Source organism: Fusarium musae, chromosome 8 (assembly GCF_019915245.1).
Source record: "Fusarium musae strain F31 chromosome 8, whole genome shotgun sequence".
Lineage (NCBI taxonomy): Eukaryota > Fungi > Ascomycota > Sordariomycetes > Hypocreales > Nectriaceae > Fusarium > Fusarium musae.
In genome coordinates, this window is record NC_058394.1 from 1300950 (window position 1) to 1313390 (window position 12441).

At 50.6% G+C, this 12441-nt stretch overlaps 1 protein-coding gene across 1 annotated transcript; it reads right to left on the reverse strand.

The window, feature by feature from the left end:
- Window positions 1-9170: 9170 nt before the first annotated feature.
- Window positions 9171-10016, reverse strand: J7337_010656 (uncharacterized protein; the record flags this gene model as incomplete). The annotated part of the gene is made up of 1 exon (XM_044828231.1): window positions 9171-10016. One exon carries the CDS (start codon window positions 10014-10016, stop codon window positions 9171-9173), a length of 846 nt encoding a protein of 281 aa, XP_044676785.1.
- Between the last annotated feature and the right edge of the window lie 2425 nt (window positions 10017-12441).

Here is a 12441-nt window from a genome sequence, read left to right on the forward strand (position 1 = left end):
GTCGAGATCGGCCGAGTGGATACGGATGATAGAGCAGCGACGATCGGACATTGACGACAACCCCGGAGCGTCAGACCTACGACTCTAGCCGCTTCAGAAGATAAGCGAGCCGTCAGACCTCAGTGCCGTTTCTCACATCGCGCATGGAGGTGATTGACTGACTCCTGGAAAGGTTCTTTTGTCAGTAGCATGTCTAGCATGTGGACATAGGGCAATTAGAGTTTTCCATCATATCAACGGCGAAAGTTTATACGAGGGGAGGGTCGGATGGAGTTTGTTGCAAGACGAACAGCACGGGGGTGTTGGGAATATCACACGATGAGAGGACCCACAGGGCGAGGGTAAATAACTCTGCTCAACTCGGCGTGACGAATGATGCCAAGCGATAGGCCCGGAGGGGAAGGATGTTCGGATGACCGAGAGGCGTCGCATCGACGAGGCTCAAGACTCGACGGAAGAAGCATAGTATGTGACGACGGATGTGAGGCGGGCTTGGCGGGCTTGACGGGCACGACGGGCGACACGGGATCTAGCCCTAGAAGACAAAGGCAACGAGCAAACAAACGAGAAGTTGTGGTAAAACCTGGAGAAGACTAGACAAGCCCGGAACAGCCTGTCAAGTCAAGGCAAAGACGCCGGTGCCGAACCTTATATCGAGTTCAAGACTCAGTGAATTTGACGAATTAAGGTTAGAGGAGTGGCGCTCGCGACAGGAATGCCAATACAGCGCCTGCTGAGTCGAGCCATGCTTCATCGACAGCGTAAGGAATGTGACTGTCGCTAAATCAAGGAACCATCAACGGGACGGGTAAGGCAGACGAAGCAGTCTGTCGTCTGTCTCCTCAGCGACAGCATGGCATGCGACTAGACCAGGGCATGCCGTTATTCAAACGATGGTCTAGCAAAGTCTAGAGCTGTGCCTGAGGTCAAGAGCGGAGAGATGAGTCGTGCCTGAATCGTGCAACGTCTTTGTTGTTGTTTTTTTATTGGTTTCGCTTGATTGAAGGAGCCTCGGCCGATTGAAGCACACGCTCGCTATACATACTATGTGTTCGAGGGAGTGTTCTGTCGCTGGTTGGTACCAGGGCAGTGTCCTGAAATGTTGTGAGTACCAATTGGAGCAAATGCATGTCTGTACTGTAAATCGACAAATGTGTTTTTATTGCAGTGAGGGTACGGAACAGATACGTCAGAGACGATGGTGATGGCTTCACCATACATAGCTCGATCGTCGGCCAAGCCATTGGACATTGGGCGATGAAGGAGAAATAAGGTTTTCCCAAGCTGTTAGTCGTGAGTGAGGCGATCCGTATGCGGCCAACTCAAACAGCCCAGAGCAGACGAGAGAGAGCTGTAGGGGTGCCTGAGGCGAAGATAGCGGATGACTAACTAGCGCCAGTTAGATCGCGTTGGCGCTGTTGGTGGCGGATCGAGCACCCTACCTAAGGTACATTTAGCTTACCTTCCTTACCTTAGTATAGTGAGTGCCTTCTCGATCTCCCCCGAACGGCGGCGCGGCGATAAGCGAGACTGCTGAATCCAGATCCCTGGGTCTTGCTTGTACGTATGTACAGTAGCTAGACCTGTTGTTGGTTAAGGTACCTTAAGTTAGACGGAGGCCATAAACATCCGCGTTCGTTGAGCTTCCCTCCCTCCCGTCCGTCCCTTCCCTTCCCTTCCCTCCCCTCTCGATTCCTTTTTTTTTTCTCTGTCTCCATATTGTCTCCGTTCTCATGCCATCCAATTCACGCACCCCCGTCTGTTCTTGGTTAGGGGGATCGGAGACGAGAAGTCATTTCTTCAACTGTCGAGCAGAATGTGTAGGTTTGTGGGTTTGTTTGATGCTTGCGCATTTCCTAGTCTACCTAGTAGTTGGTGTTTTAGTTGTCTCTTCTCCTTTCCTGCTTCCAATGCGCGTGACTCCGCAGGACTGGGCCTCTTGGCCCGTGATACCTTAGGACTGTTTGCTCACTTGTAGGTAAGGTACTAAGCTAGAGCTCCCGTCTCGACAGAATACCCGGTACAGAGGGCCGGTTCTGCAGTACAAGTAATACGGGCGACCAACAATGCCACCAAAAATACGACTAGGCAGGGGGAATTGTCTCCCGGTGGAATGCCTCTGTCGCGAGGCCTCGTGGACGCATTTGGTCCGTTCGTAGGCCTTGCAAAGATTTGACATTGTGCTAGCCGGTATTTGCCTCGTTGGTTGCACGATGCATCCAGTTCAATGCGGTGCCCTGGGGGGACAAAGTTTTACGTAGCGACAGGCTGCATATCCATACCGAGGGAGCTGTTGCTAGGATTCCATCCTCTGCAGCTGGCGAAATCTCCGACCAAAGTATGGATGAAGATATGCGGCTGGTAGAGTGGATGGATTACATCACATCCTCCAGGAGAGTTTTCTGCGTTGTTTTCAGAAGGAACGCAGAACACAGGAATGAAACCACAATTCGGTAATGATTTTCTCATTCATGCTTACAGCACGTCGTCGGAGGGTCAGCGTAATGCTCAAGCTGATGTGCATTACCTGACACGTACACACTCGATGTGTTATTTTTACCGAGACGCCGAGATCTATCTGACCGAGTGGCAGAAGTCGATGGCATCATCAATCAGTAAACACTCCATCTCACCATATGAAACCAGCAAAGACATCAAGGACAACCTCCACGTTGTCGTGACGCACTAAAAGGACCAGGAACTTTCACGACAGCCAGCACAAATGCAGTGGACGCGACCTCGGACCAGAAGGCGGGCAGTCCTCAACTGATGCCCAGTATGTATACGCATGCATACATACATACACGATACATCCGCAGTGGTTTCTTTTTCGTAGGGCAATGGAGATAAGATGAGGTGCAATGAAACCTTCCCACGATCCGGGTTGAAACTATCCATCATAACGGCCCTTGGGACACAGAAGCACCAGCACCGACGACTGAACCCAATAGACTAGGGGGGGTGTCAGCCAGGCAAATGGACGACGACTCAAGAAGCGTTCAGGCCTGAGCAGTGCCAAGCTGCCAGGGCCAGGGGGACCAGCCTTTATGCGCTAGGGAAGAGAGACAGAGCAGAGAGAGGGTGGAGGGGGTGTGAATCTAGCCAACGGTGAACGGGAGCGGTCGGTAGTGGACCTCTAAGCTGGGTTAACGATCCATGCCCAAATCCGAGACATTGGCATGGATCATCCCCATCCGCACCAGCGTGGAAAAAACCCGTCCGTCTGTGGCTGACTCGATGTTGACAAGTAGCGGCACGATCTAAGCCGCAAACAGTCACCCAAGTATCGACAGACCGCAAATAGTTTCAACCGTCATGGTCAAGGCTCAAAGCAGAGACAGAAAGGCCAGTTTGATTGTAAGCGAATAGTCAATGACTGGATATGATTGTCTGAGTCGCGTGAATGGTGAGCCGAATTAAACAATAGTGCTATTGGGCTAGCCAGCCCCGTCAGTAAACAAGACAGTTATGTACGTAGTTGTTTTGGCATGGCATTCACAGCAGCTGGACAAACAATGGATCTGATCAACAACGGTCTCCATCCGTGTGTGTGTGTGTGTGTGTGTGTGTGTGTGTGTGTGTCAATGCGTGCATGTCTCCATGACAGGCGCCGCCAGAACGGTGGAAGCACCAGGGAAGCATCAGCTTGACAGGGTCAGAAGGGTCTGACTCTGGGGACAAGGGTTACAGAAACCAAGGAAGATCATTCTCAACGGGGAGCAGGGCATGATGTGATGGTCCATTTGGCACATCAGACGACCCAATCAAATCAGACAGCGACAAGCCCAAAGGCCGAAACGCAACGGGCGCCCGAAGATTTTCGGGACATGGCCCAAGCTCCCGACTGAACACAGAAACACAAAGACAGAAACACAGAGCCATCGTGACGTGACACTCAGTATCAGGAAGGCCCCTGGCGATCAGTAATCGTGAATTGGAAACAAACCGTTGAGTCTGCCATCTCCCCCCTGCCCCTGTAAGCTCAGGTATGTATAAACCCCAGCTGCCGTTCGTACAAGATCCATCCAATTGCCTGTCTATGTCTCAGCCGTCATGAACATACAGCATACGGTAGCTCGGTTTCTTCAACTCGATCTCTGGAAGTTTTTGTACGAGCAGAGTGGAAGGCGAGAGGGTGAGAGGGCGAGAAGGGGGGTGTATGGTCGACTCAGTGTGATGCTGTCTGTATGTAGAAGTAAAATTGGGGCCAAATTGGACACCTCTTAGCTGATGATCGCAATCGATCTGAATTGAACTGAGCTTCTAATAACGGAAAAGGAGATTTTGAAAAAGTACATATTGCTAAGGCATGCAATTTCAAAACTGTCCAGGATTGACATTGACTTGACTTGACCGACTGACCGTCAAGGCTGAAGTCGGTGATGTAACAAGCAACCGTACAGGCGGTGCATATGTAGCAGTATTGAGGAGTCAGACAAAATGTCCGCTCGCAGATCATCAATTGCTTCACGACAGGTGTGAAATAAAAACCGAACCTTGCTTGCCTTTCTGTCGCTGTACATGGAATCCGTGTCGGTCTGTCTGTCTGTATGCATGCATTTATGTATGTGTATCTCGAATTTCCCTGTGCAGCATAGATCTTATTCCCAACGGCCGAGTGAGTTAGACTTTTCGATCGCAGCCGATTCACCCTTGAAATCGAGCCTGGAGTTTTACTTTCGCAGTGCATTCACTCCTCTTGCAGTTCGTATGTATGTATGTACAAGTAGCGTCATTGATGGGTCGCTACGTCTAGGTTTCATGTGAGCCACCCCGAATGTCATCGGCTGCCCACCAAGAACCCTACTCCAGCTCTCAGCTAAACGGGCAGCCCGCCTCATCGGTGACACTACTACCCTGTACACCCACCACCCAGTCAATCGTCATGGTCCCCTGGAACAGAAGTTTATCTGCTTGGGCTGAGCAGCTTGCCAACAATCTTTCGGTTTGATTGCTGTGGAATTGGTGCTCTTCGTCATGGTTGGCCGATGGAGCTCAGAGGTCAATAATTCCATCCAGCGCCTGGAACCCCTACTACCTTATTGTTCTTCCATGTATGTTATTTCCAAGACCTGGGAATCGTCAGCTGGCTTCTGATCCAATCAGTGGCTCTTCGTATCCTCTGGAACAAGAGTGCACTACAACGATGTACCCGTTGTGCACGCCTCCATCTTGACTAACTAAAATCTACTTTAGCCCCTCGCCCTTGCCTGTGACCGTTGAGCCTACGACGACGTCGGTTGACGTTCAACTGCGCCTGCAATAGTTACGTTGTGTTGCCAGCGTTGTGTTGCGCTGCGTTACATGCATGAGGGCGGAACGACCTTGAGATTTCGTACCATCCACACGGAATCAGCAGAAAATAGAAACATTGGTTCCACTGCCCGAGATGCTGCACAAGAAATGCGAGTTTGCATAAGTGCAACGTCGAGGTACGTGTTTGAGACAGATGACTGATTGGCCCGTCATTCTGCACTGGAAAGAAGAACCAAGTGAACCCTTCACGGTTGAGCTCAGAAACACTCCCCGAAGCTATTCGGACTGGCCATACCCGGCCCGGCACGTCATTATGGTTGGAGAAGAGAAGAAAAGAAATTGTGAGCGATCTCCCATCGACCCCCTAAACCCGCCATTAAAAGACATGGGTTATCGTATCGTCGGGAATTGTCCTTCCCGGGTGATTGGCTCAAGGATCCCTGTAGATTCGACCACTTGGGGTACAGTACGGTAATTTTCCCATGCAAGCCTTGCTCGACCAGCGGGATCGGCGCCAAGTTGACGGCGATGGTATAGTCCCTACAGCTTCAAGATTGGCTCCCGTGTTGCGCGCTGTGGACACACATACGCACACTCACACACTCACTCAATACAGATAGTTAGAAAGAATGGTTGAGAGTGAGTGAGTGCCTCCGCTGGTGAGATCAAGCGCTACCGAATGTCAACTTCTAAAGAAGAGAGGAGAGGAAGTTATCCCCAGAGACCACATTTGCCAGTCGACCTCCCCCATTAGTACGCCCCGGCTCCCCAGGCCCCCCAAGACAGCCCTGAAAGACCGACATGGGTGACATTAGATAGTGCACCTGCAGCTAACATCAGTGGCTGCCGATGCTGGGTTGGTGGATGGTTCCGCCTCGCCTTGCCCTGTACCACAGATTAAAATGAGATCCAAGAAGATGTCAGTCAACCAACCTCGGCACTGGTTGAGGTACGCGGACATGGTTATAGGTTCAAGAAGGAGGGACAAGGGGTAGGGTGATGTAAAGTACAATATGTACTCCGTACCGCAGACGATTCTGTCGATCACTGTATGTTAATGGAGGATAAATATTCCCGATGGGACTTGCTTAAAGATACAGATCATTGCTTTACTTACTGGGTTTGAGTCAGGCACAGGAAGCTTGTGCGCGCAGCATGAGCAGGAAGAGCAACCCTCACTTGCATACCTTACCTACCTTAGTGGAGGTATCCTAGGTACTATAGGTAGTACCTAGGAAATGTCAGTCTGTAATGTACCCTGTTTGGCTCGAGGCAGATCCTTCCTCACTACCAGATTAACGTTGAACCAAGTGCCAGATCGAATGTCGCAAATGACCGATGGGGCTGGCTTGAAGGAAAAAGAAAAGGAATATATACTTACCTTAGGTACTAACCTATCATGGCCAGGGTGTATCCGCATGTACGTACATACAGTACTAGGTAAGCATACTAAGGTAAGGTATAGACTGGGTATCGAATACGCAAAAGCAATCAAGAGATGAAAGTAGCATCAATCGCGAACGCACCCATCAGCCAGGCCAGGTCAGGCCAGGTCAGGCCAGGTCAATAAGAGCAACTCTACTGTACTCACCAAGTACGGGCAATACCTAGTTCAAGGGAGCCAGAGCCTAGGTAGCCGTAGAGAGGACTGAACACACGGATCGTGTCAGATACCGGGGCGGTTGGCGGCTCCCCGATCTCTCCACCAATACCCATCCAATCAAGAAGATCAAATCAATCATCGTTGTCGATGAATGCAATGCAGTCACAGCGCAGCGCACCGCAGCGCTGCCCAGCTCAGTACTGTAGGTAGCGTAGCCCGTACATTAGTACCTCGACCCCCCGTTGGCAGTACTAAGTGACTGTATGTAGGTACCTTAGTCGATCACTACCTAGTGAAAATCCACACCCATCATCTTCAGTCCGAAACCCGTGCCCTTGGCTCTTGGGCCACACGCACCCGAAAAAAGCGTTGCGTCGACGGAAGCAATCACAGCAACGGCACACGATACTACCCTGTCTTGCCCAATTTCCAGGTTGGGCCATGCCATATTCCGACTCAGGACTAGTCCAGCGCCTAGAGCAGTAACGATGGGTTCCCTTTCGTTCGGGACACCGTCCAGCCGGTAGCTTAGTAGTCAGATGCATCCTTCAATCATCGACCATTCGTCATGGAGCTAACGCCTTGAATCAAGTGCAGTGCAGTTCTATCAACCATCACTCACTCACTCACTCACTCATCCATTCAGTGACACTCACTCAATCAGGTCTTCTACCGTAGTTGGCAGGGAACAAACCCCAACAGAGACCCGCTCATCTCAGGTTAGCAGATCCCGCCCGCCTGTGGATGCACCGATCGAAGCCAACAGGGCACGACATTCCCCAAAACCAAGAGAGCTCAGTAATCAAGAATAAGAAACAAATCAAAGCGCCATCCCCGAGGGAAGGGGTCCCTATTGGACCTGCACCAACCACCACTAAGTTAGGGCGCCAGCCAACTGGTCCTTGTTAGTGTCATCGGATCATGAATGATGGATTTATTGGTGTCAGACGAACAAGAAAGGACAGGAGAGCCATCAACCTCGAACAATCGATCAATCAATTAATCAGTCAACTTGGGCGGCAATGAAGATACCCACTAGTAATTGGAATCTGCCTTTCCTACGGATGAGTCTCGTACTTTGAATCACTGCCCAAGTTGTATCCCCTCAAACAATGACCCCCTCCCCCTGGCCTCCTTTGCATCGTCCATTGCCTGGGCGCCTACACCACGGTACTATCGACTTTCAGCCGTGGACTAGGGGTGCGGAATCGAGATTTTGCATCTGAATCTTGGTATGTAAGTTGATGTACTGTATGTATGTATATGCTGTATCTGTACGGATACCTTAAAGCAATGCAGGTCTCTGAGCCTTCATCGGTATAGTATAGATCAACGTCGATCCCGTGTCCCGCCGGTGCATGCATGTCTTGGCCTCTCCGTGTCCCTGTCTCTATCTGTCGACTTTGGCTACTTGGTCCTGCGGCTAGGCTAATAGCCGTATTTCCTTTTGTTTCTGAGGTAAAGAGAGGTGACCGGGAAATCCCTCCCATCCACCAGAATAGGCGTGCCTGGATCATGTCTGTTGTCGGTTACTCACTCACCTTACCTTACTTACTTGCTCTATGAAGAAACAGCTCTGTTCCACAACTCAAGTTACCTCTCTTGGCGCATACGTAGAGAGAAAAACCTACCCGCTGAGACTACCACTGCGACTCTGACTGTGATTCCGCTCTGCTCTTCTCTTCCCAGGGTCATCAGGTCGGGTTTGACTCCAAACCCATGTCTGACAGCGAGCGTACTTTGTCCTGTCAAATCGGACTTTTTGACCACCAAGGAGTCTAGCTGCTCTCGTAGTTCTGTGTCCTGACTATCGCGCTGCCACATTCCAACGTCAATTTTCCCCCACCAGGTTACTCTGTCAATATTGGTATGCTCGAAACATTGACAAGCGTTTCGAGCCAGCCGACTCAAATTCAAGGCCCTCAGAAGTTACAGCCTTCAGATCATGGCAAGACATTGGCCTTGAGTTCATCTACAAAACACAATTACAACACGGACATATCAGAATAGACATCCAGAAGAGTTGGATAATCCAAAGTATATTTTGTTTGACTAAACCCTCCTTCGAGGTCTTGTCTCGGGTTTATTAGTATTTCGTAAGAACATCATTCGCTTTCAATTCCAAAACATTTCCATGAACGCCTGGTATCTTTTGCCAAATCCAATTCCCCAGGACCCTGTAAGACTCCGTCACGACCTAAAACGTTCGCGATAACGGCACGCCAGATCAATATCTACACGTTACTGCGCATACCATCGCATTGCATGCGTGGCCAAGGCCCATCTTCGACCGTATAACTGCGGCATTATCTTAATCCATGAGGGCCGAGAGATGCATCCTGGAATCTTGTGTCTTTCGGTTTTGCGATTGCTGCTGCTGCTGTACAGGCGAGTTGGGCGCGGTGGGGAGTTGCGCTTGAGGAGCAAAAGGAGGCAACCTGGGTTGATACTCAGGCCTGTCCGCATGATGATGGGGAGGAGGAGCCAATCTGTCAAAGCTGGGAAGCCTGTCACCAGCTGTTGGCAAGCCTGAGTGACGCAGCGGTGGCAGTTCGACGGGCACAGCGAGTTGCATGGTCTGATGGGAAGGCGATGTGGTATAGTTGGATCCCATTTCGGATTCAGCAGAGTCGGAAGAGCATGGCGAGGGAAGGGGAGCCTCAATCCATGAACTCATGGGGTGACGCATAGCAGTGCCAGTTAGGGGTGAGAGTTGTGCTCCGGGCATGGGCATGGCTGGTGTAGAGATGGATAGTCCGGGGCGGTTCGGGTATTGGTAGGTATCTTGATGATTCTGTGCAGCACGTCGTCGATCAGTGCGCTTGCGTCTATTTTGGCTACCATTCCACCAGTTCTTGACAGCATTATCACTCCTGCCATTGAGACGGCGTGCAATTTCGGCCCAGCGTTTCCCGAGGTCCGCGACAAGTCGTTCGATTAGTGCACCTTCCTCGGGCGTGATGGGTTCGTGGTTGAGTGTTGGTTTTAGGTTTTGATGATAGCGCTCGCGGCACTGCTTTGGTGTTCTGGTTCCCAGGGTTGACGCAATGCGAACCCAGTTCAGAGCTCCATGTGTGCGAACAAGTTCCATAAGATACACATCCTCATATTGTGACCAGGGGCCTCTCCGCTGCGGGTTGGGAGCGGCGTTGTTCATATTGGGTGACGGCTACTGATTGGTGACGAGTGTGTGTGTATATGTGTGTATATATAAGTGTGTGTGTTTGTGTATGAAGGTGCCTCTTGGGGACGATGTTTCAAACGAGATGATTGAAACTTGGTGTGATGTATTAGTTGTTGTCAAGGTGTTGGGATTAGTTTGTAGGAAGATAGATGGTGATGAGATGGAGAGAGATGAGGCTCTGGGGAAGAGATGGAAGTTGATTTAGAAGGAGGGAGGAAGGTGATAAAATATCCGTGAGAAAAGGATGGGGCGGAAGGAAGGCATGAAGCCTATGTATGGGAGTTAATGTATGGGGAAGAGGTGTAAGGCAAGGCAAGGCAAAGTAAAAGTAAAGTAAAATCGTGACACCATCGAGCAAGGACAAGGCCCTTGGGGGGAGGGGGGTGAAGGATAAAAGAACCGAACAGGCCCAGGAGAACAGGACAGGACAGGACAGGATGTACAAGACAGGACAAGGACTGGACGTGCTGGAGTGGCCGAGTGAGTTCTGGGTCAACAAACTAAAGCAAGGTAACTTTGTTGATCTGCCACCAGGATGTCCGCTGTCGAGTCCGACTTGGGGGCTGTGGCGCTCTTAGCCAGGGGGGGCGTAAATCTGGTTTATCTCAAATCACTATTGTGGTGTGAATGGAGCGGAAAAGGTTGTTTGCAGGGTGTAAAGTATCTGAGGGAGAGCACATGGGGGGTGCAGTGGGGGTGAGGGTAGGCATCGTTGACGGGATTGGTTAGGCGTCTTGACCCGCTGGGCTGCTGTCAAAGCGACACACACGCTCTCTTTCTTTCTCTCAGCGACTGACTGACAGCCCGAGGACTTCTCATAGCGGCAACGGAAGGGGAACTCTACGTATGTACTAACTTTGCGGAGGCAGTTCGTTGGTTGGCTGAACGTTGGCCGGATGCGATTAACTCCGTCCGTAGCTAAATCACTAACCAGTCACTACAGTACCTACCTACCTTGCTCAGAAAGAATGCTTGCAGCTCTCCATTAACAACACGCACACGAGATGGTGATCTAATCGAGGTGCCAAAATTCAGAGATTGTTAGTTACATGTCTGATAAAGTTCATCTCTTGAAAACAATGAGCAAAGCAAAATCAAGGAAATAAACATTTGGAGGCAAGCCTTTGACAGAATTCACGCTCTCGCTTGACTCATCTCTTGTACCCAGCCAGGTATGTAGTGCCACTGAGTGAGTGCCTCAAGCCCTTCCTGGGCTGTCCTCATGTCATTCACACTCACCTTGGACGCCCAGGAACTACTGTGTATGTGGTTCCTGACTTGTTGATATGGCGTATCACCTAGATCTTGATCAGTGAAAGGGCTTTTGGTCTGGGCTGGAAGCGGTTGTTTCTCACGAGTTCCTGATTGCAAATCAGATCAAGATCCGCCAAGAACTTACAGTACATGTAGCATCGTCGTGGTCCAGAGCCACTGTGTTGTTTGCAGTCTATGTTGGTCACGCAAAAGACATGCCATTCTTATTTTGTTGGTGCGAACTGCAGCACAGCCATGGCTACCTTGTGCCAAAACACCTGCCACTGTTAGTCGGCGCGATAACGTGCTTGAGTTTGAGTCTCTCCAGGCAGCTGTTTTACTTACCAGTAAGCAGTTTGAGCTTTGTTGCCGCAGTCGTTTCCAAAACCCTACAGCTCGAGGGCTTGCTCCACCGTTCACTGGTAAACGAACTCAACTGTCCTTGTTATCATGCCCTTCGCTTCGTTCATTGGATGAGTCCCCCCTCACCTGATCCCACTGAATTCAAAGTGGTGTCAAAGTATTCTTAAGGGACGGCGGTACTGTTCAGCCGGCCGATTCACATAACGCTGGCTGTTGGTTGCGTAAGTGGGCGACGACTTACATCGTACAAGCCCGGCTCGGCACCGTCTTCATCCACTGCCCGGGCTGTTGTCAAGCCAGTGGAGGTTATTGTTGGCTACTCTACAGAGTATCGACAGATATCGCAACCGCTCAGAGGTCTGCCCTCGGCCCAACTCACTCGGACCTTACCGTCTACTAAGCCACTGTAGTGTACCCTCGACTTCAGCCTGTAACTGTCGCATCTGGTAAGTCACTCGTCTGTTAGAGTTTGATACACCTTCGAGTTCAACGCCGCTGGCTTGTATGATATTGTCATCCATTAGTCCGAGTTCACATCCAAACAGCCAGCCAGTCCGTCATTCAGACATTCAGACTTTTGTTGTTGGTTCTGCATGAGTGACAGCCCAGTTGCCATCTAAGGGGGAATTTGAAGTGGATGGAGGTATCCGTAGATCGGAATAATTCCCCATTGATTCGAGTGCTGCATCAATACGAATGATACCAGAAGGGAGGGAAAACCAGGCAGCCCTTCTGAAGCATGATGGTACCAGTAGATTTATCGGCCTATCCGCTTCTCTCG